Genomic DNA, 26,271 nt, shown 5'->3' with positions numbered 1-26,271 from the left:
GGTTAATGAGCAGCTCTTATGAGCTCCATGTTCAATACACACAGCTGCTCCGTCTCTACTCACACACCTGCTCTGTCTCTACTCCTGGTCTACTCACACCTGCTCAGTCTCTACTCCTGGTCTACGCACACCTGCTCGGTCTCTACTCCTGGTCTACTCACACCTGCTCGGTCTCTACTCCTGGTCTACTCACACACCTGCTAGGTCTCTACTCCTGGTCTACTCACACACCTGCTAGGTCTCTACTCCTGGTCTACTCACACACCTGCTCGGTCTCTACTCAGGGTTAACCAGCTATAAACATCTTCAGACCCGCTGGTCGGAGACAGAGGCTAACATCTGCTCTGAACAGCAGAAATGAATCCATTAGTTAAACCTCTTTTGAATATTGAAACTTGCCTGGGTTTAAACAGTTTATCTAAAAGAAATTATATGTTCTCCTGATCTTAAACATGAGAATCATGAAATACACCATGTAGCCTAACATATGAGAAACCGGTGTGCTAAATGCTATATGTAGCGGTTAGCATTAATGTCATTGTGTAGCATGAAAGAGTTGAGAATGTAAATGTAATATATAAATATAAACAGTATAGCCGCACTCAAGGGATTGAATGGTTTAAATAAATAACATTCCAGGTGTTGGCAGCTGGCCGGCCGTACACCTGCTCTACGGTTCACCATCATGGACACACCTTGTTTAGAAACGCCCTCTGCTTTGGTTCTATTCCAGACACACAATAAAGAACTATATGGATAAAGAACTGCAAATTTAATGGATTTTAAAAATACCATTTCCAACATAACCAACATAAGCCTCCTGCAGCTGAGACCCTGATCAAATCATTCAGAGGTCAGGATGGGATTGTACAATCAGTGAAAGCAGAAGTACTTTAGTACACGTAAACTTGATGTAAAAACATGTGGTTGGAGAAATAGAAACCATGTTCACACCGTTACACACATTTAAAGATTGTGTCCAATACAGGAATGGCTTATGAAGTACAGCAGGACACATCATACGAAGAAAAATAGAAACTGAATCAAGATAGAAATCCACTTTAGTTAAATAAAGTCTTGTGGTTTTCTGCATAGCAACACTTTGCTCCTCAGACCCTGTGGAAGTCTGTTTAAGTCTCTTTTAGATTATTGTGATTTGGATTCGATATTTTCACTATAAAACTTATACAAAGAATTTAATAAAAAAATACATCTTTGTAAAAAGCTGATTATTGTCGCTATTTAGTGATAGGAAAGCAATAGGTGGCGTGGTACATCTCAGATATTCTCATATTCCCATTCACCATTCAGGAATAAATAAATAAATTAAGTCTCATCTCCGCAGCTGGAGAAGAAGTGCTGAGATGAACACCAAATTATACCCCAGTCCAACATCCCATAATAGTCCCCATATGATCACCCCCTCCCTGGCATCTGGTGGCCAATGACAGAACGACAGGCGAAGTTCATTCAACATTTAAAGACAGACATCAAGTGGCTTCAGACAGACAGCCAACAGACTCAGACACCCTGAGCTAACTCAGACACCCTGAACTAACTCAGACACTGAACTAACTCACACGCTGAACTAACTCAGACATGCTGAACTAACTCAGACACGCTGAACTAACTCAGACACGCTGAACTAACTCAGACACGCTGAACTAACTCAGACACGCTGAACTAACTCAGACACACTGAACTAACTCACACGCTGAACTAACTCACACGCTGAACTAACTCAGACACGCTGAACTAACTCAGACACGCTGAAAGAAGTGTGTTTGGCCACGTTTGTAGTTAACTAGTTTAACTGGTTACTAACTACCTGTAGTCAGTAGAACATTACGCTGGAGACCTGAAGCAGCGTTCCACTTTGATGTCTGAAGTTAAGGAATGTTCTGTCTGAAGCGCCATCTGTCCTTGTCTCCTCATCTCTTCTGTTGTCATGGAAACTCCAGAAGATCGTCCTGGTTAAAGCGGGGCTACAAAAATAAAGACTTCTCCTAAAGACTTTCTCCTCCTCCTCCTCCTCCTGCTGCTCCACCTCACCTGAAATCACACACACAATAAATAAATTCCCAAGGTAACAGGAGGGGTAACCAGGGTATTGGTGGGGGTAACCAGGGTAATGGTGGGGGCAACAGTGGAAACCAAGGTAATGGTGGTAACCAGGGTAATGATGGGCGTAACCAGGGTAACGATGGGGGTAACCAAGGTAACAATGGTAAACAGGGTAACAGTGGTAACCAGGGTAAAGGTGGGGTGAGGGGGGGGGGTAACCAGGGTAATGTTGGTAACCAGGGTAACGGTGGGGGTAACGGGATGGTAACCAGGGAAACGGTGGGGGCAACCAGGGTAACGGGTGGTAACCAGGGTAACAGTGGGAGTAACCTGGGTTACCCGTTACCCTTGCTACCACCCCGTAACCCCCACCGTTACCCTGGTTACCCACCAAGGTTATGGAGGCACCGGGGGCTGACCTGCGGAGGCTGCGGGCCTCGTACAGCGTGTCGTCCTCGTCGCTCTCCAGCGCGTCAAGCTCCACTGCGTCCTCAACATTCCGCAGCAGACCGTACTTCTTCTGGAGCGGACGCTTGGTCCTAGAGAGAGAGAGAGAGAGAGAGAGAGAGAGAGAGAGAGAGAGCGAGAGAGAGAGTTAAGAAACGGATCCGGCAGGGTTCAGGGTTCGAGTCCCACCGGTCCCAGCGGGTGGTGGGGGGGGGGGGGTCAGGGGGGACTCACCGCACCGCGCGCACCAGCAGGTAGAAGACCCCCATCATGGTGAAGCCGATCAGGACGTACAGCGCGCGTTGGACCACCATGTTGTCCACATTCAACCCGCGCGGCGGCGGCGGCGGCCCGTGGTGGGGCGGTGGCGTGGCGGAGGAGTTGGTGGAGTTGGAGCCTGGAGCGGGAACGGAGACGAGGGAGCGGGGAGTCCCGTCCAGCCCGGTCGCCATGGAGACCAGGAGGAGACCCGCTGCCAGCGGCACGAGCCACGCCGTGGCGGAGAACAGCCGCGCGCTCCTCATGTTGTGGAAATGAACCCGGAAGTGATGACGAGACGTAAGGCGAGCAGGACTCAGGTCATGTGACCGGACTCATGTCACGTGACCTGTCTTTCAAGTCACATGACTGATTGGTCTTTCGACAAATCAGGAGCCGCGGTGGACAGGGACGTCGTTTCGCGTCCGATATTACAAATACTACAAAAACTACAAAAACTAAATTCTAAACTTACAATACGATATTACTAATATAATTAATAATAATTAATAACAATGTATAATATAATATGTTTTTGTGTTATTATGATGATTGGGATATAATTAGTGGTTTTAGTTTGTTATCAGAGAGTAGAAAACACCAGACACGTCACACGACACACAATACTGTTTGTATCACACACACACACGCACACACACACACACACACACACACACACACACACACACACACACACACACACACACACACACACACACACACACACACACACACACACTACACTACACACCATAATAATAATAGTACTGTAATACTACTGTATAATCTCACTCTATCTCTCTCTCTCTGTCTCTCTGTCTCTGTCTCTCTCTATGTCTCTGTCTCTCTCTCTGTCTCTGTCTCTCTCTCTTCTCTCTCTGTCTCTGTCTCTGTCTCTCTCTATGTCTCCGTCTCTCTCTCTGTCTCTCTCTCATCCAATCACACCGAGCCTTCACGGCTCAGCCCTCCCGTCCAATAGCTGAGGGGCCTGGTATTCTGAGCCGCGTTGATTGGTGGAGCGGCGGAGGGCGTGGCCCCAGCTGTCTCCTCTCCTCAGCACCACCGTCTCTCCATCCTCATCCTCCACCGTCGGCTCGCGCTCAGATGGAGCCACTGTGACGTCTCCGGTCCGCCGCCTGTAACGCCGTGGTGTTGTTGTTGTTGTGGTCCTTGTTGTGTTGTTTTTGTTTGTTATGACGCGTCTCCTCGCGGGAGCTGCGCTACGTTCGGACCGGGATCAAAGGGACCGCGCGACGTGCCGCGCGCCGATCAGACGCCACGAGCTCGCGGACAGCCGTGCGGGATTACAGCCCATCGCGTTACCATGACCGCACGTCGTCCCCTCGCGCTCTAATCGGTACCGTCGCGGTCTGACCGGAGAGCCTCGGGTCCGGAGGCCTCGGGAGGCGGGGCCTCGGAGTCCGGCCGTGTGATTGGTCGTCATGCCCACCTCGCGCCCCGGCGCCGCCCCCGCGGACTACTGGGTGGACGGCTCGCGACGCGATGCCGCGGTGGAAGACTTCTACACCATGGGCTCCGAACTGGGAAGGTATGGGACCACTGGGACCCCCTAGGACCCCCCAGGACCCCCTATCACCAGGACCCCTATCACCAGGACCTGTATCACAGTACTACCAGTACTGGTCCAGTACTACTGGTCCAGTACTACAGTACTAATGGTCCAGTACTACAGTATTACTGGTCCAGTACTACAGTGCTACTGGTCCAGAAGGGTCAGATTACGTCCAGATTATAATCTGTCGGATCACCTCAGGATTAGACACGCCCCCTCTATTGTTGGGTGGGTGGGAGTGTGTGTGAGACTGTCTAACCCCTACCTGCTAAATGCCTGTTCATCTGTCTGTCTGTCTACCTGTCTGTCTCTCTACCTGTCTGTCTACCTGTCTGTCTACCTGTCGGTCTGTCTCAGGGGGGCCACCTCTATCGTGTTCCGCTGTGAGGAGAAACAAACTCAGAAACCCTTTGCCCTGAAGGTCCTGAAGAAAACAGTATGTACACACACACACACACACACACATGCACACGCACACACATGCACACACGCACGCATGTTTGCACACTTGTACGCACGCACGCACACACACGGACACACACACAAAGACATGCACACACACGCACACACGCACACACACAGACACACACACACACACACACACACACACACACACACACACCACGCACCGTAACAGACACACACCCGTCCGTGCTAAAGGCCCTGCTGTTTTCAGATCGATAAGAAGATCGTCCGCACAGAGATCGGAGTCCTGCTGCGACTGTCCCACCCCAACATTGTGAGTAACCTTTCATCTGTTAACCAGTTAACCAGCCTGGAAACCCGCCTGTTAACCAGTTAACCAGCCTGGGAACCAGCCTGTTAACCAGTTAACCAGCCTGTCAACCAGTCTGTCGGCCAGTTAACCAGCCTGTTCACCAGCAAGTTCACCAGCCTGTTAACCAGCTAGTTAACCAGCGCATTTTCCACAGATTCGATTGAAGGAAATCTTTGAGACCGAAACCAGCATCACCCTGGTGCTGGAGCTGGTGACAGGAGGGGAGCTGTTTGACAGGTACACTCACTCACTCACTCACTCACATGGGCCCAGCACACTTGATGAAGTACTAGCTGTAGTACTTGATGTACTAGATATAGTACAAGCTGCAGTACTAGCTGTAGTACTAGCTGTAGTATCATATGTCTGTGTCCCAGGATCGTGGAGCGAGGCTACTACAGCGAGCGAGACGCAGCACACGTCATCAAACAGATCCTGGAGGCTGTCGCGGTAAGACACCCCCTAGCATTCTGGCATACACAAGCATGTAGCCTCCTAGCATACACTAGCATTAAAGCTTCTGGAATACACTAGCATTTAGCCTCGTAGCATACACTCACATGTAGCCTCATAGCATACACTCGCATCGCGAGTGTATGTATCGCTGGTGTTTATTTGATACAGTATGTGTTTCTATAGTGTGTTGTTGCCATGATGTTCTGTTGCTATGGTATCCTGTTGCCATGGTGTTATGTTGCTATGGTATCCTGTTGCCGTAGCCACACATTTGCAGAATGAAAATGGCTAAAGATGGATGGAGGATTCTGTTGCTATGTGAACAGTGTGTGTGGGTGTGTGTGTCCTTCACCAGAATGGTAATGGTTCATATACTGTATACATATAATGTATATGTAATGTATAATGTATATAACGTGTATATATTGTGTGTATAAGGTGTGATTATTGTGTGTATAATGTATATATTGTGTGTATAAGGTGTGATTATTGTTTGTATAATATATATTGTGTGTATAAGGTGTGATTATTGTGTGTATAATGTATATATTGTGTGTATAAAGTGTTATTATTGTGTGTATAATATATATATTGTGTGTATAAGGTGTGATTATTGTGTGTATAATGTATATATCGTGTGTGTCTGCAGTACCTCCATGAGAACGGTGTTGTTCACCGAGATCTGAAGCCAGAGAATCTTCTCTATGAAGACATGTCTCTGGACGCGCCTCTGAAGATAGGTATGTATACTATATATTAGATTATTATTAACATAGGTATGTATATTATACTATAGATTATCATTAACAAGGGTACGTATATTATAGATTATTATTACCATAGGTACGTATATTATATATTATCATTAACATATAAACGTTATTAACGATATCATCATTACTGTAATATTAATACTGAGCTGTTTCTCCAGCGGACTTCGGTCTGTCCAAGATCATCGACGACCAAGTCCCCATGAAGACCGTGTGTGGAACACCCGGCTACTGCGGTGAGACTGGGTGTGCGTGTGCGTGGGTGCGTGTATGCCTGTGTGTGCGTGCGTGTGTGTGGGTGCGTGTGTGTGCGTGTGCGTGGGTGCGTGTGTGTGTGTGTATGGGTGTGCGTGCGTGCGTGTGTGCGTGCGTGCGTGCGTGGGTGCGTTGTATTGAGGTCTTCCTGGTCCTCAGCTCCTGAGATCCTGAGGGGGAACGCTTACGGACCAGAGGTGGACATGTGGTCGGTGGGCGTGATCCTCTACATCCTGTGAGTCACATGACATTAGACCTCCTGGGTCTCATGACCTTAGAACTCCTGGGTCACATGACCTTAGACCTTCACAGTGAGTGTGTTAGTGTGTGTGTCACTAACAGTGGTTGTGTGTTAGTGTGTGCGTCACTAACAGTGGTTGTGTGTTAGTGTGTGTGTCACTAACAGTGGTTGTGTGTTAGTGTGTGTGTCACTAACAGTGGTTTTGTGTTAGTGTGTGTGTCACTAACAGTGGTTTGTGTGCGTCAGGCTGTGCGGCTTCGAGCCGTTCTTTGACCCGCGCGGGGACCAGTACATGTACAGCCGCATCCTCAACTGTGACTACGAGTTTGTCTCCCCCTGGTGGGACGAGGTGTCACTGAACGCCAAAGACCTGGTGAGACCCCCCCCAACACACACACACACACACACACAAACACACACACGCACACACACACACACAGATCGACGTGTGTGTGTGTGTGTGTGTGTGCATGCACGTGCGTGTGTGTGTGCATGTGTGTTTGTGTGTGTGTAGGTCAGCAGACTGATCCTACAGGACCCCAAGAAGCGCCTCAGTGTGCAGGAGGCGCTCTGTCACCCCTGGGTGCTTGGCAAGGCCGCGCGCTTCTCCCACATGGACACGGCGCAGCGCAAGCTGCTGGAGTTCAACGCCCGGCGCAAGCTCAAGGTCGGACAAACACACACACACACACACACACACACACACACAGATACACACACAAATACACACAAACATACATATTTACACACACACATAAATATATATCTAAATATACACACACATACACACAAATATACACATATACACATAAATACTGTAGTACAAATACACACAAATATACACACAAATATAAACATACACATTGCAAGTAGTACTAATATAGTATGTGTTAGTGTATACATAGTGTGTTCCAGTGTGTGTTAGTGTGTATATAGTGTTACAGTGTGTATATAGTGTGTTAGTGTTTGTAACAGTATATAGTTTGTCATAGTGTGTTACATTTGTATATACATTGTGTTACAGTGTGTGTATTGTATGTTCCAGTGTGTATAGTGTGTTACAGTATATATTGTGTGTTACAGTGTGTGCATTGTGTTCAAGTGTGTGTTACAGTGTGTGTTACAGTGTGTTCCAGTGTGTGTTACAGTGTGTTGTTTAGTTTGTTAGCGTGTTACAGTATGTGTATTGTATGTTCCAGTGTGTATAGTGTGTTACATTGTGTTACAGTGTGTGTATTGTGTTACAGTGTGTTACAGTATATATTGTGTTCCAGTGTGTTAGTGTGTTACATGGGTGTATTTTGTGTTACAGTGTGTTACAGTATATATTGTGTGTTATAGTGTGTTAGTGTGTTACTATGTTTGTATTTTGTGTTCCAGTGTGTATATAGTGTTACAGTGTGTTACAGTGTGTGTGTATTGCGCTTTACAGTGTGTTACAGTGTGTGTATTGAGCGTTACAGTGTGTCATAGTGTGTTACAGTGTGTGTATTGTGTGTTACAGTGTGTATATAGTGTGTTACAGTGTGTGCATTGCGCGTTACAATGTGTCACAGTGTGTCACAGTGTGTGTATTGTGCGTTACAGTGTGTTACAGTGTGGGTATTGTGCATTACAGTGTGTATATAGTGTGTTACAGTGTGTGTTACAGTGTGTTCCAGTGTGTGTTACAGTGTGTTGTTTAGTTTGTTAGCGTGTTACAGTATGTGTATTGTATGTTCCAGTGTGTATAGTGTGTTACATTGTGTTACAGTGTGTGTATTGTGTTACAGTGTGTTACAGTATATATTGTGTTCCAGTGTGTTAGTGTGTTACATGGGTGTATTTTGTGTTACAGTGTGTTACAGTATATATTGTGTTCCAGTGTGTTATAGTGTGTTAGTGTGTTACTATGTGTGTATTTTGTGTTCCAGTGTGTGTGTGTATTGCGCTTTACAGTGTGTTACAGTGTGTGTATTGAGTGTTACAGTGTGTCACAGTGTGTTACAGTGTGTGTATTGTGTGTTACAGTGTGTATATAGTGTGTTACAGTGTGTGCATTGCGCGTTACAACGTGTCACAGTGTGTCACAGTGTGTGTATTGTGCGTTACAGTGTGTAACAGTGAGGGTATTGTGCATTACAGTGTGTATATAGTGTGTTACAGTGTGCTACAGTGTGTATATTGTGTGTTACAGTATGTATATATTGTGCGTTGCAGGCTGCTATGAAGGCCGTGGTCGCCACCAGTCGGATGCATGAGAGCTCGAGGCGTCGCACCGACAGCTGTGAGCTGCCTGGCTCAGGGGCCTCCCGGCAGGGCAGCATGCAGCAGGACCCGCCCCCAGACACAGACCACGCCCCTCCTGCCGGGGAAGCCACACCCACCTCAGCGTCTGAGAACAGCAAGACGGGGGGCTCCCCTCCTCCTTTGCCCCTGGTCCCGCCCACCAGACCCCCCCTGAAGGCTGATGGGCTGCGCCACCTGTCAGTCATCCCCATGACGCCCGGGGCTCCGCCCAGGATGTCAAGGAAGCCCTACTCCGCGTTGGAGGCCACACCCCCCCCGACACTAACCACACCCCTTACCACAGCGACACCCATTGCCTCGGCCACACCCATCACCTTGACCACACCCCTAACAACAGACACGCCCCCCAGGATAGCCACGCCCCCAAACCCAAAGACACTCAGCAACGGGTTTCCTGTAGGGGCGGAGCCAGAGGGCAAGACCGCCCAATGTCAATGAGTCCTGACACACACACACACACACACACACACACACACACACACACACACACACACACACACACACATACACACACATGATGATGGTCTGACCAGGTGTTGGTCGTCATGGTGATGGTCTGACCAGGTGTTGGTTGTCATGGTGACGGTCTTGTCTCTTTTCAACACGACGCAGTTCATCACCTTCTCATCACTCTAGGAACAGGTCGGGGGTCAGGGGTCAGAGGTTAGGGTTTAGGGGTTAGGGTTTAGGGGTGTTTAGGGGTTAGGGTTTAGGGGTTAGGAGTCAGGGGTTAGGGTTTAGGGGTTAGGAGTCAGGGGTTAGGAGTCAGGGGTTAGGGTTTAGGGGTTAGGAGTCAGGGGTTAGGGGTCAAGGGTTAGGGTTTAGTGGTCATGAGTCAGGGGTTAGGGTTTAGGAGTCAGGGGTTAGGGTTTAGGAGTCAGGGGTTAGGGTTTAGGGGTTAGGAGTCAGGGGTTAGGGGTTAGGGGTTAGGAGTCAGGGGTTAGGGTTTAGGGGTTAGGATACAGGGGTTAGGAGTCAGGGGTTAGGGTTTAGTGGTCATGAGTCAGGGGTTAGGGTTAAGTTCAGGGTCTGTATATAGTGTCCTTCGACTCTTATATACATAATATTATAATTGACATACGATGGAGTCATATCTAAGAGAAAATGCTGCATGTGGACTTCCAGGTGTTTATTTATCAGATGAAGGTTCAGCAGAAGCTCTCGCCTGAAGCTCATTCTGTACTCTTTAAATAAAATACAATACAATGTTGTTAACGTAAAACTCCACCGTCTCATTTCTTGAAAGGCGTTTGTCTGTTGAGTCCTAGACCCTCTGATGAGTCCTAGACCCTCTGATGAGACTTAGCGCACCCCATGACAGCAGGCCCCCAAGTCCGGGTCCCCATCTTCCAGACCTGCAGGTGGTCCTACTGGGTCTGGGTCTCTGGGGTGAGGGGAGCCCTGGGCGGCCCCGCAGCAGTACCAGGCGGAGGGCCCCCAGCTGGTCCGGGTCCAGACACTGGAGGCCCTGTAGGAGCCGGGGGGGTCCGCCCGGGTCCAGAGTAGTAGGGGTCCGGGGGGCGTCAAAGGGGGCCCGGGGCCGGTGGGGTAGACCCTCCAGGATATGAGGACCGGCCCCGCCCGGAGCCCCGACACCAGACACACCAGGACCCCCTCCTGGAGCCCGGTCAGGACCCGGACCTCTGGGGGACCAGGGGAGGGGCCTGGAGAACCACAGAGAGAAAGACCCCAACTGTAGTGTACTGCGTACTCAGTAAAGTACTGCGTACACTGGATACTGATTATGCAGTATACCCAGTACTGTGTACTCAGTAAAGTACTGCGTACACTGGATGCTGAGTAGGCAGTACTGCGTACTCAGTACAGTACTGGGTACACAGGATACTGAGTACCCAGTACACATAGTACTGCATACTCAGTAAAGTACTGCGTACACTGGATACTGAGTACACAGTACATACTGGATACTGAGTATCCAGTGTACGCAGTACTCAGTACTCAGTAAAGAACTCCGCACACTGGATACTGAGTATCCAATATACGCAGTACTCAGTAAAGCACTCGTTACACTGGATGCTGAGTATGCAGTACTCGGTATACATGAGGCTACCTCGATACCGGACCACAGGAAGCGGTTTGGTTAACAGATCAAAGGACTTCCTGTTGTGGTGAAGGTGTGTAAACAGTGCCCTCTGGTGACGGGATTCCCGCGGAACGAGAGTAATTTCACTGTTGTTAACGTCATCGGGACGGGATAGAGCATAGAAATCAACGGGAGCGGGCGGGAGCGGGAGATAGAAAGACAAATAGACAAAATTATATAAATAAAAACATTTTATCAATATTAAACTACACAGTGTCATTATTGAATCATAGAGACAAAGGGAATATTTAGGTTAAGTTTAAGTTTAGGTTTATTTATTGATTTCCTTTTATTGGATCGCTTCTTTATTTATTTTGCTCCATTCCCCTTAGAACGGAGCTTTAAACGCGGATCCGCACATCCATATAAACAAGCGTTGCACGGCTCGACTATGGTTTGGTTTACTGACGGGTCCAAACGAGCTGCTCTCCCCCGTCTTCCTTTCCAAGAGTTTATCAGACTCGCGGAATTTCTTGACTTGAATGCTCATGCATCTAAATGCTTCTACTGCTTCTCGTTAGCGAGCTGATGATGACTGATGATATACTTTTTAGAATGTCAGCTGTAGTTCGCGGATGCGGTCTTGTGACGGGGAGTTTTTATTTTTTTATTTTTACGGTAACGGGACAGGAGCAGGAGTCATTCTTCTGGATTTTGGGCGGGACAGGAACGTTTTTTAACCCCACCACGGGAGCGGGACGGGACGGGAGAATTTATCTGGGAGCGGGATGGAACGGGAGTCAAAAGCCACTCCCGTGTCACCCTCTGACCCGGGGGGGTGTGGTGGGGGGAGCCAGAGGGGGGAGAGAACCACAGGGAGGGGGGGGGGGAAGACCCAGACCCAGAGGGGGGGGGGGACCCAGGTTTTCTGCCGCTCCCACACATGTACTTTGATTTTAGCACTACATGTTTTTTGTTTATACTTGTATATGTGAAAAAATAAATAAACAAATAAACTCAGAGGAGGGGGGGGGGGGGGGAACCAAGAGTGGGGGGGAGATCCAGAGGGAGGGGGGGGGAGGTGTGTGTCTCACCGTGGACCAGGAGGAGGACCTCGGGACCGAAGACCACGTTCTGCAGAGACCGGTCGGCCCCCCACAGCAGCCTGCAGGACAAACACTGAGAGGTACTCACATGGAACTATGGTACGTACTAACATGGTACTATGATACTAATATGGTACTCACATGGTACTATGGTATGGAGCTATTACTGTTGCAATATTATTTGCAAATGCGTATCTCAATCTGTGTGTGTGTATTCAGATCTGTGTGTGTGTATTCAGATCTGTGTGTGCGTATTCAGATCTGTGTGTGTGTAATATGATCTGTGTGTGTGTATTCAGATCTGTGTGTGCGTATTCAGATCTGTGTGTGTGTATTCAGACCTGTGTGTGTGTAAAAAAAATCTGTGTCTGTATTCAGATTTGCAAGTGAAGACAAATCTGCAAGTGCATGCAAAGATCTGTGAATGTGAACACAGATCTGTAAGTGTACATAGATCTGTAAATGTGTAAACCGATCTGTAAATGCGTACATAGATCTGTAAATGTCTGTCATCACTTACAACTCAGGCAGGAGCTCTCCATTGGCTGTGTTTTTACACGTGAATTTTGCAACACTTCTGCCGCGGCAGATCTGTGATCTGCAAATGTGTAGAAATGAGATTTGTCTGTGACCTCAGTGTTCCTTTGCCCTGAGCTCAGGCTCACAGGCTCACGCTGCCTGGCTGCAGTAGCAGTACCGCCTACACACCACCAGTCGGCGCGTAGCACCCAGTGATGATAAGCGTGTCACTTGGGGTCATTTCATTGCGCTCACGGTTGGCGTTGTGTCGAGTGTATGGTCGGGAGGCAATACCATGAATTCAAGAGTGTTCGCTGTAAGTACAAGTTCATGTTTCAACAGTAATACACTCGACACAACGCCAACCGTGAGCGCAATGAAATGACCCCAAGTGACACGCTTATCATCACTGGGTGCTACGCGCCGACTGGTGGTGTGTAGGCGGTACTGCTACTGCAGCCAGGCAGCGTGAGCCTGTGAGCCTGAGCTCAGGGCAAAGGAACACTGAGGTCACAGACAAATCTCATTTCTACACATTTGCAGATCACAGATCTGCCGCGGCAGAAGTGTTGCAAAATTCACGTGTAAAAACACAGCCAATGGAGAGCTCCTGCCTGAGTTGTAAGTGATGACAGACATTTACAGATCTATGTACGCATTTACAGATCGGTTTACACATTTACAGATCTATGTACACTTACAGATCTGTGTTCACATTCACAGATCTTTGCATGCACTTGCAGATTTGTCTTCACTTGCAAATCTGAATACAGACACAGATTTTTTTTACACACACACAGGTCTGAATACACACACACAGATCTGAATACGCACACACAGATCTGAATACACACACACAGATCATATTACACACACACAGATCTGAATACGCACACACAGATCTGAATACACACACACAGATTGAGATACGCATTTGCAAATAATATTGCAACAGTAATAGCTCCATACTATGGTACTAATATGGTACTCACATGGTACTATGGTACTCACATGGTACTATGGTACTAATATGGTACTCACATGGTACTATGGTACTAACATGGTACTAAGATACTAATATGGTACTCACATGGTACTATGGTACTAATATGGTACTCACATGGTACTATGGTACTAACATGGTACTCACATGGTACTATGGTACTAATATGGTACTCACATGGTACTATGGTACTAACATGGTACTCACATGGTACTCACATGGTACTATGGTATTCACATGGTACTCACATGGTACTAATGGTACTCACATGGTACTATGGTACTAATATGGTACTCACATGGTACTATGGTACTAACATGGTACTCACATGGTACTATGGTACTAACATGGTACTCGCATGGTACTCACATAGTACTATGGTACTTACATGGCACTCACATGGTATTGACATGGTACTATGGTACTCAGATGGTACTATGGTACTAACATGGTAATCACATGGTACTCACATGGTACTCACATGGTACTATGGTACTAACATGGTACTCACATGTTACTTACATGTTACTTACATGGTATTGACATGGTACTACGGTGTTAAGCTGGTAATAACATGGTACTATGCCATGGTACTATGACACTAACATGGTACTAACATGGTACTATGGTACTCGTACTAACTACTAACTCGTACTAAAATGGTATTAACATTAACATATTGGCATGGTACTATGGTACTCAACTGTTACTAACATGGTACTACCATTGTAATAACATGGTACTATGGTACTAAGCTGGTACTAACATGATACTATGGTACTAAGCTGGTACTAACATGGTACTCACATGGTATTGACATGGTAATATTGTATTAACATGGTACTATGGTACTAACATGGTACTTACCTTGTATTAACATGGTACTAACATGGTAGTATGTTACCTATATGGTATATACTAGTATGTACTAGTGGTACATACTAGTACCATATACTAGTACATACTAGTATGGATATGGTACATACTAGTATGGATATGGTACATACTAACAGGAATGGTTCCGTTGTGGACTGGAAGAGGAAATGACCCTAGATGGTGAACATGTTGTCTCACCCCAGCAGGAGGAAGGTTAAACTCTGGGCCTTCATGTTGCTCAAGGGCTCCGGTCAGGCCTGGTGGTCTGATTGGTCTGGAGTAATCTATAGAAACACAGTCTATAGATCCTTTAGAAACACAGTCTATAGAAACACAGTCTATATATCCTATAGAAACACAGTCTATAGAAACACAGTCTATAGATCTTTTAGAAACACAGTCTATAGAAACACAGTTTATAGATCCTATAGAAACACAGATTATAGATCCTATAGAAACACAGTCTATAGAAACACAGTTTATAGATCCTATAGAAACACAGTCTATAGAAACACAGTTTATAGATCCTATAGAAACACAGTCTATAGAAACACAGTCTATAGATCCTTTAGAAACACAGTCTATAGAAACACAGTTTATAGATCCTATAGAAACACAGTCTATAGAAACACAGTTTATAGATCCTATAGAAACACAGTCTATAGAAACACAGTCTATAGAAACACAGTTTATAGATCCTATAGAAACACAGTCTGTAGAAACACAGTTTATAGATCCTATAGAAACACAGTTTATAGATCCTATAGAAACACAGTCTATAGATCCTAGAGAAAGGCTATAGATGCTATAGAAATACAGTCTAAAGATCCTAGAGAAACAGTCTATAGATCCTATAGAAAACAGTCTAAAGATCCTATCAAAACACAATCTATAGAAAAACTTGTCTTTATATCCTATATAAACACAGTCGAAACAGTCGAAAGATCCTATAGAAAGTAATTGTGTCCTATAGAAAACAACAGTATCCAAACATAATCTATTTATCCTATATGAATAGTGTATTTATGCTATAGAAACACAGTTTATTTATCCAACAGAAACACAGTCTATAGATCCTATAAACACCCTAACCCTAACAGTCTAAATAAACACAATCTATTTATCCTTTAGAAACACAACAGTCTATATTTCCTAAAGAAAGATGATAATAATATTATTATTAATCAGTGTTTTTAATCTGTAATCTACAATATTACACCATTTATATAATCTGTAAAGTATATAATGTATATTGTTGAACAGTCTATATAATCTTCATGATTTATAATCTCTAATATTAAATAGTCTATAGATAACAGTCTGTATCATCTATACAATCAATAATATTATAACAGAGGCTATATAATGTGTATATATATAATTGCTTTTTATCTTATATTACAGTCAATATTGTCTGTTTAATATATTCTCTATATTAAACACAGTCTATATAATCAATAATCTATATTATTAAACATAGTCTAATCTAAATAATCATAATATTAAACAGTCTATATAAGCAATAATCTATAATATTGAACAGTCTATAACATTTATAATCTATAATATTAAACAGTCTATGTCATCCATAATCAACACTATTAAAAATAGTCTATATAATCTATAATATTAAACAAAAGTCTAAATACTCTAGATCATCTCTAATATTAAACCTAGTATATAACATTAATAATCTATAATATGAAACAGTCTATATAATCCATAATCTATAATATTAAACACTGTATAAATATCTAGATAATCTTTAATATTAAACTGTCTATAAAATCCTTAATCTATAATAATGAACACAGTTTTAATAATCGATCATATTGAACCCAGTACATAACATTTATAATCTATAATAATAAACACAGTTTTAATAATCTATAATATTGAACCCAGTATATAACATTCATAATCTATAATATGGAACCCAGTATTTAACATTAATAATCTATAATATTGAACCCAATATATAACATTTATAATCTATAATATTTAAAGCAGCTCTATGCTTACTTCTGAAGAGGTTTTCCTGTGGAATGGAATGCCAGCGTTTCCGCGGTAACACTGACTCCTCCCACCAGAACTCCTCCCAACAGAACTCCCAGGAAGAGACAACAGAAGCCCAAATAAGGCCGTGCCGTTGGTGGATTGATTCAGACTGTTGGCTGGAGGGAGCAAACAGGACGCAGCCGCTGGCTTGTGGTCGTCACGGCGACAGATGCTAGGCTTGTGGTCGTCACGGAAACAGAAAATTATAAAGTTTAGACCAGAGAAGAGACGATAAGTAGAGTGGATATCATATCACTAGATATAATGTATAATAAACATGATATATATTGTATTATTGTATATCTACTGTAGTGTATTATGTATAATATATATGATATATTTAAGCAATAGATCATGACAGGCTGTGGTATACGGTCATTATACCACTGACTGAAGTGATCTATTGCTTTTATAAAACGGTTACATAAGTATGGCGAAATGAAAGTCATAGACACCCTCAATTTTGAAAAAGCAAGAAAGTCGGAAAAGCATTTTTTTTAACGAATACAAAAAAGCAGTCCCTCCTGACTGCCTGCAAAGTGTACGGCGGTTGCTATGCAACACACGGTAGCGTCCTTCAGAGAGAAGGCTAGAGACGGTAGCTTGGTTCGCCGGCAATTTAGCCTTCTATCGAGTTCACTCACCGTGTGCCTATTGCTTTACAACATTTCCACCCTCTCCAGCAATCAACATGTTTTTAGGCTTCAGTGAACTATGCTATTGCTTTTATATATAAATAAACAACAGTTCAAGTTAGGCGCGGAGTGATACTGAACTCTGTAAACTGAACGGGCGTCATAGCTGTGTGTATACGCTCAATATACAACAGTTGGGAACCAATCAGATCGCTTGATTTATGCCACCCATTTTATAAATTGTATTATTGTATATCTGCTGTAGTGTATTATGTATAATATATATGACACATTAACACAGAGTTAGGAGGGTAATGTTTTTATTTAGACAGCTGATGAGTCCATACAATGATGAGGATGTTATCACACATGTTAGGATGATGTCATAAGGATGTTATGACGATGTCATGAGGATGTAAACATGATGATGTCATGAGGATGTTGACATGATGTTGTCATGAGGATGTTGACATGATGACGTCATGAGGATGCTAACATGATGATGTCATGCGTCATGTGATCTTGGTCCGTCTGCTGACGCTGCAGAAGTAGACTCCAGCGTCGCTGGGCCGGGGGCGGAGCAGCAGGAGGTGCCAGGGCTGACGGGGGTCCAGGGTGAAGCGGTCCCGACCAAACCCCTGGCCGTACTTCACCCGGGGTCGGGGGGGCAGGGTGGCGGTCAGGGTGGAGGTGGAGGTTAGGGTGGGGGTCAGGGTGGTGCTGAGGATCAGCAGCACCCTCTGCTCTGTCCTCTGGTACCAGCTGAGGGTGGAGCTGCTGGAGTTGGCCCTCAGCGGACACTCCAGGCGGACGTCTTCTCCACCTTCCACCACCATCACCACCTGCTGCCCCGCCGCCAGACCTGCACCGCCCCACAGCAGGGGTTAGCTAGTCCAGGGGTTAGCTAGTCCAGGGGTTAGCTTAGGTCTGCTTCCAGCTGCTTTATACGGCCTTCAACTGGTTCCAAATGCTTTTAACTGCTTGATACGGCCCTAAACACTTCTGCTTTAATGAACTTAAAGTAAGTAGTTTCTATGACACCCATGCAGGGCTGCCAACTTTTGGGTTTTCGCTGGTGTGAGATTCTGTAGAATCTTGTAATGCATACCTTATAGCAGGGCTATATGACTATACTATCACAATACTTCATCATCGCTGCTCACTCGCTGACACCATTGCCTGTTATAATGCTCATAGTTGTAATCCATTGTAATACTTATATAATGGATTATAATCACTGTTAATTCACTGATTCACCACAGGAGAAAGTACAACAGGTCTGTTTCTACTGTATTAAGACATGAACTGCAGGGGGAGCTCCCTGAGGCAGCCCCAGGACCCCCAGGACCTCCACCTCCTCCTTCTCACTCCTCCCCCCCCTCCTTCTCCTCTTCCTCCCCCTCTCCTCCCCCCCCATTCTCCTCCTCTTCCCCCCCCTCCTCCTCCTCTTCCTCCCCCTCTCCTCCCCCTCCTCCTCCCCATCTCCTCCTCCCCCTCCCCGTCCTCCTCACTCCTCCTCCTCCTCCTCCTTCTCACTCCTCCTCTTTCTCACTCCTCCTCCCCCTCCTCCTCCTCCGCGTCTCCTCCTCCTCCCCCTCCTCCTCCACCTCCTCCACTCACCGCTCAGCACCGCCCACAGCAGCACCGCCGCTGTCCGCACCATGAGACCAGAAAGACGAGACCGACCACCTCCTGGTCCACTGGAGACCTGGACCCCGCTGGTCCGGTGGAGACCTGGACCCTGCTGGTCCGTTGGAGACCTGGGAAGTGAGTCACAACAGCTGCTGGGGCGGCAGTAGCTCAGGAGGGAGAGCGGGTCGGCTCGGCTGGTAACCTGAAGGTTGCTGGTTCAATCCCCGGCTCCTCCTAGCTGAGTGTCAAGGTGTCCCTGAGCGACTCCTCGACCTGACTGCTCCTGACGAGCTGGCTGTTGCCCTGCGGGGTCGACTCCGCCTTCAGGGTGTGAATGAGTAATGTTGTAAGTTGCTTTGGATAAAAGCAAAATCCCCTCAATGTAACAACAGCAGCTGCACTGACAGTTGAACCTTCTCACTGTTCCCTACGAACACTACACTACCCAGAGTGCACCACTCATCTCATCACGACGGCTCCACCCTCCTTCACGTGGTGACTACTGAGTGTCATACCGCGTATGACCACTAGAGGGGTTCACTCGAGGTCACTGCGTTTAGATCATGTTTTACCCACTAGAGCGTGAATGATTGTAACAGAGTAACACTCAGGTGGAAGGGGGCTGCTTTACTCTCTCTCCCTCCGTCCTTTCTAATCCCTCCTTGCCTCAACATCTCCCCTCTCCCCCCTCTCTCTCTCCTCTCTCTCCCTCCCCCCCTCTCTCTCCCTCTCTCTCTCTCCCCCCCTCTCTCTCTCTTCCCCTCCCTCTACCCCTCTCTCTCTCTCTCTCTCCAAGGTTCCACTTGTAAGAAACTGAAACAGAAAACTTACTGTTCGCTAAACACACAACCACACACACACACACACACACACACACACACACACACACACACACACACACACACACACACACACACACACACACACACACACACACACAAATAAACACACACACACACACACACACACACACAATCGGGACACACACACTGGAAAAGATGTTGCACATCTAGCTTTCATTACAAGTTAGTATTTGTGTGTGTGTGTGGGGGGGGGGGGGGGGGGGGGAGGGGCGGGGTTAAGGAAGAGAGGTGATCTGATTGGTTGGACAGTAAGTGTGATACCTCCCCTTTCTTCTGATGAATGTCAGTCGGTTCTGCCTTCAGAGCGAGACAGCAAGACCCCTGATACACAGAGAGACTGCTACCTACCAGCTACGGCTAACTAGTGACCAGCAGGAGACTAGCTACACCAAGAGACCACTACCTACCAGCTACTGCTAACTAGTGACCAGCAGGAGACTAGCTACACCAAGAGACCACTACCTACCAGCTACTGCTAACTAGTGACCAGCTGGAGACTAGCTACACCAAGCTACAAACCAGCAGCTATCCGAGGACCAGGTGAAGACTAGCTGAAGACCAGGTGAGGACCAGACTAGCAGAGGACCAGCTGAAGACCAGACCAGACCAGCTGTAGACCAGGTGAGGACCATACCAGCTGAAGACCAGCTGAAGACCAGGTGAGGACCAGACCAGCTGAAGACCAGACCAGACCAGCTGAAGACCAGGTGAGGACCAGACCAGCTGAAGAGTAACTGAAGACCAGGTGAGGACCAGCTGAAGACCAGCTGAGGACCAGCTGAGGACCGGACCAGGAGAACCCTCTCCAGCCCAGTGGTCATGACGGCGTCCTGCCAGACATGTAAGACCCTGCTGCTGGCCCTGCTGGTGGTGTGGGGCGTGGCCTCCATGGTGATCATCGCGGTGTGGGCATCTCAGCCCGAGGCCACGCCTGCCGCGCCCTGCGACCAGCGGCTGCAGGAGGTGACTGAGAAGCTGGAGGGGGCCAAGGTGGTGTGGGGGATGAACAAGGTGGCGCTGGAGGAGATGGTGGAGGAGCTGCGGGAGAACCAGACCCGGCAGCAAGACCGGGTCCAGACCCTGGAGACTGGCCTGGCCCTCAGCGCAAGGCACCTGGAGGCCTGCCGCCACGTACAGGTGAGTGGCCATCGCCGATTAATAGCGTCCACCTCTGATCAATAACGTTCAGCACTGATCAATAACGTTCACCTCTGATCAATAATGTTGACCTCTGATCAATAACGGCCACCTATGTTCACCTCTGATCAATAACGTCCACCTCTGATCAATAAGGTCCACTTCTGATCAATAATGTTGACCGCTGATCAATAATATTGACCGCTGACCAATAAAATTGACCTCTGATCAATAACATTGACCTCTGATCAATAATGTTGACCTCTGATCACCTCTGATCAATAATGTTGACCTGTGATCAATGATGTTAAACTTTCATCAATAATGTTAATCTCTGATCAATAATGTTGACCTTTGATGGATAATGTTAATCTCTGATCAATAATGTTGACCTCTGATCGATAATGTTAATCTCCGATCAATAACGTTGACCTCTGATCAATAATGTCCTCCTCTGATCAATAATGTCCACCTCTGATCAATAACGTCCACCTCTGATCAATAATGTTGACCGCTGATCAATAACGTTCACCTCTGATCAATAATGTTGACCGCTGATCAATAACGTTCACCTCTGATCAATAATGTTGACCGCTGATCAATAACGTTCACCTCTGATCAATAATGTCCTCCTCTGAAAGGCTCTCGACCTGCAGTGAGTTCTCAGCTAAGAAAGCTAAACTAATGTGTCACGATCTGTCAGGATGAGGACACAACGGGCAGGTCTGTCTGTCTGTCTGTCTGTCCTCTAGAGGCAGTCTGTCTGTCTGTCTCTAGAGTCTGTCTGTCAGGCTGAGGACATACTGGGTCTGTAGCGTGTTGCAAGAGCAGATGAAGTCATGGCCGCTACATTCCTGACATAAGCGTGAAGACCAGCTTTTGTTTGGACCGCGATGAAGAGACTTAGAGAGTCAGAGGAGAGGTGGTCTGTCTGTCTGACCTGTTATAGGCAGTCTGTCTGTCTGTCTCTAGAGGTAGTCTGTCTGTATGTCAGTCTGTCTTTAGAAGCAGTCTGTCTCTAGAGGCAGTCTGTCGGTCTGTCTTAGAGGTGGTTGTTTCCTGTCTTCCTGTTTGGTGGGTGAGGCTGACTGAGCCGTTAGGAATGTCGCTAAATGCCCGAATCTGACCAGCGCTGACCTGGTCTCAGGACGGGCGTGGCTCCCTTGGCCGGAGGAAACCCAGAGAAGTCCCTACAAGGTAAAGCTGTGGAACGGCTGGCACTAGATCAGCTCTCTGTTCACCCTGGGAGACGTCTTATCATCAACACAACCGCCCCAAACAGTCCGGTCTTAAAGAGACCATTGAGGGATCAATACTGAGACACATGGGGACCAGAGGACCACAGCTAGCAGCTAGTGAAGAGCCCTACCCATACCACTGTACTACAGTACTACACTACCTACTAGTACCTACTAGTACTACACTGTGGTAGTACTGTAGTACTGTGGTACTATGGTACTACTACAGTACTACCAAAGTACCACAGTAGTACCATAGTGCTACTGGGGTACTACAGTACAACCATAGTATCACAATACTACAGTACTACCGTAGTACCACAGTAGTACCACAGTACTACCATTGTACAGCAGTAGTACTATAGTACGACCATAGTACTACAGTTCTACCGTAGTACCAAAGTACTACCATAGTACTACAGTACTACCACAGAACTACAGTAGTACCCCAGTAGTACCATAGTACTACCATAGTACCACAGTACTACAGTACTACCATAGTACAACAGTACAGTACTACTACAATACTACCACAGTACAACAGTACTACCATAGTACTGTAGTACTATAGCAGTACTACAGGTACTACAGTACTATAGTGTAGTACTGCAGTATGTAACTCCTCCATGTGCTCCTGCAGGCGGTGCTTCATGGAAACATCTCGTCGCTGGAGGAGCAGCTGGAGCAGCAGGAGGAGCTCCAGAGGAACCTCTCCGCCCTCATCAGCCGGCAGCTTGGTAGGAAAACTCTGCTCACACCGGGACGTCCCGCCAGGGTATTCTTAGACATGTTCCCCTGGAACCATAGCAACCTCTGAGTCAGAGACAACACAGCCCAGAGAGAGTTGAGGAGGAGGGAGGAAGAGAGGAGAGGAGGAGGGAGGAAGAGGAGGAGGAGAGGAGAGGAAACAGGAGTATGGAATCTAGTACCAGTGATAGTAGTGTATAGTAGAACTTCTACCCCTCCTTCTCCTCCTCCTCCTCCTCCTCCTCCTCCCCCTGGCTCCCTCTCCTGGTGAAGTAGACGGTGGTTTTATTGTCCAGTAGTCTGTACCTCACCACTTCACCACCTCACCACCTCAGCACTTCACCACTTCACCACCTAAACACTTCACCACTTCACCACCTCCGTACCTCACCACTTCAACACTTCACCACCTCACCGCACCACGAGGAGCTCCAGGGACTCTAAGGTTCTCAGGTACTAAATTTAGGTTCACCAGTAGAGAACAGTCCTTGAGAACAAAAGGCTCTTCTCATATCTCTGGTTCTGTTAAACTACCAGCTCCCCTCTGTAGTCCCTGCCGCCCCCTGGTGGACGTCAGGGGTCTTCTTTAGTCCCCGTCGCCCCCTGGTGAACGTCAGCGGTTCAGCAGTCTCTAAACACTCATTAACACCTGAGGGACTGAGGAACCACCTTCAATCGCTGGCTTGGAGGGTCTGCTGTGATTGGCTGAGGCTGTACGCTGTTGGCTGTGATTGGCTGAGGCTGTACTCTGCTGTGACTAGCTGAGGCTGTACTCTGCTGTGCTGTGATGGGCTGAGGCTGTACTCTGCTGTGCTAACACTATGTTGTGCTGTGATTGGTCCAGAGGAGATGGAGGTCCTGCAGCAAAACGTGACTGAGGCCGCCCACCTCACCGCCTCGTGCCTCAGCCTCAACGCGGCGGCCGAGAGCCAATCAGAGGCCGCCCGCAGTCAGACCAGTGCCTGCATCTCCAGCAAGACCTACTTGGAGAGGAGGCTGTGAGTGAATCACACCTTCATATGGATTAACACATGAACAACCCATAACAAGTTCACATGTATTAATACATGAATAACCCAATAAGTTAATGTGTATTAATACATGAATAACCCATATCTATAAAAAGTTAACATGGATTAATACATGAATAACATTAATACATGCATAACCCAGATCTATAACCATATGTATTAATACATGAATAACCCTATAACACGTTCATATCTATATTAAATGTATTAAACGTTAAATGTTCATCAGTCTAATTCACATGTTCACGTGCAGGTCTAGATGTAAGGAAGAGGAGCATCACTCATCTGAGAGGACAGCAGACCGCTCCTCTTCCCCCTCCTCCTCCTCTTCCTCCTCCTCCTCCTCCTCCTCATCCTCCTCACCTCCTGCTTTCTGGGTGCTCAGCCTCCCAGCCTGCTGGATTCTGCACCTCCTGCTCCACCGCCTCTCCTGCTCCTCCTCTCCCGCCATGTAGAGGATTATGGGATCGGGCAAAAGGGGTTCTGGGAGAAGACCCACCAGAAACCAGAACCAGACCAGGACCAGGACCAGGACCAGGACCAGAACCAGGACCAGATCAAGACCAAGACCAGAACCAGACCCAGGACCAGACCAAGACCAGAACCAGACCAGGACCAGACCAAGACCAGAACCAGACCAAGACCAGAACCAGAACCAGGACCTTGACCAGACCTGGACCAGGAGCAGGACCAGAAAAAGAAACAGGACCAGAACCAGAACCTGGACTAGACCTGGACCTGGACCTGGACCAGACCAAGACCAGACCAGGACCAGGATCTGGACCAGACCAGACCTGGTCCAAGTCCAGGACCAGGACCAGGACCTGTACATGGACGAGGACCTGGACCAGCCCAATGTGGGCCAACAGACTGCTGAACATCTCTTTAGACAAGAGTACATAATACTTATAATAATAATATTAATATTTTTATTACATTACGATAATATTTTATAATATAGTAATATTTTATATTACTATAATATTTTCTATTACTTTAATATTTTATAATATAGTAATATTTGATATTATAATAATATTCTATATTACTATTTAAAGGTCAAATGTTTTGGGGATTTTGAAATTTTTGTTTTAGCTTTCGCTTTTGTTCAAATTGCCACGCGCTCTAGTCCACCTCCTCCTCCCCCCCTCCTCCTCCTCCACCTCCTCCCCCCCTCCTCCTCCACCTCCACCCCCATCTCCTCCTCCACATCCCCCCGTCTCCCCCTCCACCCTCACCCCCACCTCCTCCTCCTCCACCCTCACCCCCTCCTCCACCCTCACCTCCTCCTCCACCCCCACCTCCTCCTCCTCCACCCTCACCCCCACCTCCTCCTCCTCCTCAACCCCCCTCTCCTCCTCCATATATAACATGATATCTTATTTGCAGTGTGTTATCAGTCAGGACATGGTCCACAGACTCTCACAGCAGGAGACAAAGTGCCCAGTAGAAAAGTTATTAGAAATGTTATAAATACAGCAGGTTCTTCGCTGGAATCCAACATTGAATCACAACCAGAGATGAATCGTGCAGATGATGTTAAAATCTCATTTGAATCATGTATTTTATGATTGGAATATGTGTTATTGAGATGTTTCTGTAAAAGCATCATGAGACTGACCAGACGATAAGACGAGAGTCACCCCATGCATCCAAAGGGACTGAAATTAATCACATTTACTTACTTTAAGCTGTTTTCCACTCTGCTTTTTAATATGTGTTGGTGTTTTTGTTAATGAGTGAGAGAAGTTTTAATAAAGACTGTGATTAACACTTTGTTACACGTTACAGGTCAGCATGTCAGACGTATTTAGGATGAGCGACTTCAGGTCAAACCAGTCAAATCTCCAGTAGAAGGTCCTACACCTCACCCCAGAGCTGCCGAGATAGAACCTTTAGCTCACCCCTAGCGCTACAGCGATAGCATCTTTAGCTCACCTCTAGAGCTACTGTGCTACAGCAGTAGACCCCAGGTTGTGTGTTGGCAAAACAGAAATGTTGAGAAATGAAGCCCAGCTAACAGGTTTATAACAGCTAACAGAGCTAGTATAGCTAACAGAGTAATACAATGAATACAGCTAGGACAGCTATTACAGCTAGGATAGCAGGTCAGCTAGTATGGCTAGAAGAGCTAGTGTAGCTAACAGTGCAATAATAGCAGGTCAGCTAGTATAGCTACCAAAGCTAACACAGCGAGAACGGCTAACACTGATAAGCTAGCTAGCCAGAGCGGCTTAAGGCAAGTAACCCT

General features: G+C 46.7%; 3 protein-coding genes across 3 annotated transcripts; 2 read left to right on the top strand and 1 right to left on the bottom strand.

The window, feature by feature from the left end:
- Positions 1-108: 108 nt before the first annotated feature.
- fam174c (family with sequence similarity 174 member C) lies at positions 109-3,094 on the bottom strand. The gene is made up of 3 exons (XM_084473268.1): positions 2,746-3,094; positions 2,484-2,603; positions 109-2,052 (listed from the first exon to the last, which is right to left on the bottom strand). Exons 1-3 carry the CDS (start codon positions 3,033-3,035, stop codon positions 2,049-2,051), a joined length of 414 nt encoding a protein of 137 aa, XP_084329394.1. The 5' UTR covers positions 3,036-3,094; the 3' UTR covers positions 109-2,048.
- LOC311353373 (calcium/calmodulin-dependent protein kinase type IV-like) lies at positions 3,022-9,737 on the top strand. The gene is made up of 12 exons (XM_084473267.1): positions 3,022-3,069; positions 3,733-4,318; positions 4,700-4,778; positions 5,019-5,081; positions 5,275-5,357; positions 5,498-5,570; positions 6,226-6,316; positions 6,508-6,582; positions 6,761-6,836; positions 7,089-7,215; positions 7,357-7,509; positions 9,042-9,737. The coding sequence occupies exons 2-12, from the start codon at positions 4,212-4,214 to the stop codon at positions 9,567-9,569; spliced, it is 1,455 nt and encodes a 484-aa protein (XP_084329393.1). The 5' UTR covers positions 3,022-3,069; positions 3,733-4,211; the 3' UTR covers positions 9,570-9,737.
- A 10,413-nt stretch (positions 9,738-20,150) lies between these two features.
- LOC311352905 (uncharacterized protein) lies at positions 20,151-25,171 on the top strand. Its single transcript, XM_084472734.1, has 4 exons — positions 20,151-21,004; positions 22,883-22,979; positions 23,834-23,987; positions 24,274-25,171. The coding sequence occupies exons 1-4, from the start codon at positions 20,687-20,689 to the stop codon at positions 24,473-24,475; spliced, it is 771 nt and encodes a 256-aa protein (XP_084328860.1). The 5' UTR covers positions 20,151-20,686; the 3' UTR covers positions 24,476-25,171.
- The last annotated feature ends 1,100 nt before the right edge of the window (positions 25,172-26,271 follow it).

This window comes from Micromesistius poutassou (genome assembly GCF_964030765.1).
Source record: "Micromesistius poutassou genome assembly, chromosome: 9".
NCBI classification, from domain to species: domain Eukaryota; kingdom Metazoa; phylum Chordata; class Actinopteri; order Gadiformes; family Gadidae; genus Micromesistius; species Micromesistius poutassou.
The sequence above is the reverse complement of the archived record's forward strand: the minus strand, read 5'-3'. Positions and strand labels throughout refer to the sequence as shown.

Bases quoted from the DNA above. Each gene is read 5' to 3' on its own strand.
- LOC311352905 (XM_084472734.1), top strand. From the start codon at position 20,687: ATGACGGCGTCCTGCCAGACATGTAAGACCCTGCTGCTGGCCCTGCTG. The intron at 22,980-23,833 runs GTAGGAAAACTC...TGATTGGTCCAG, and splicing joins CCTCATCAGCCGGCAGCTTG to AGGAGATGGAGGTCCTGCAG. The intron at 23,988-24,273 runs GTGAGTGAATCA...GTTCACGTGCAG, and splicing joins ACCTACTTGGAGAGGAGGCT to GTCTAGATGTAAGGAAGAGG.
- LOC311353373 (XM_084473267.1), top strand. From the start codon at position 4,212: ATGCCCACCTCGCGCCCCGGCGCCGCCCCCGCGGACTACTGGGTGGAC. The intron at 6,317-6,507 runs GTATGTATACTA...CTGTTTCTCCAG, and splicing joins GGACGCGCCTCTGAAGATAG to CGGACTTCGGTCTGTCCAAG. The intron at 7,216-7,356 runs GTGAGACCCCCC...GTGTGTGTGTAG, and splicing joins CACTGAACGCCAAAGACCTG to GTCAGCAGACTGATCCTACA.
- fam174c (XM_084473268.1), bottom strand. From the start codon at position 3,035: ATGAGGAGCGCGCGGCTGTTCTCCGCCACGGCGTGGCTCGTGCCGCTG. The intron at 2,604-2,745 runs GTGAGTCCCCCC...CTCTCTCTCTAG, and splicing joins CTGCTGGTGCGCGCGGTGCG to GACCAAGCGTCCGCTCCAGA.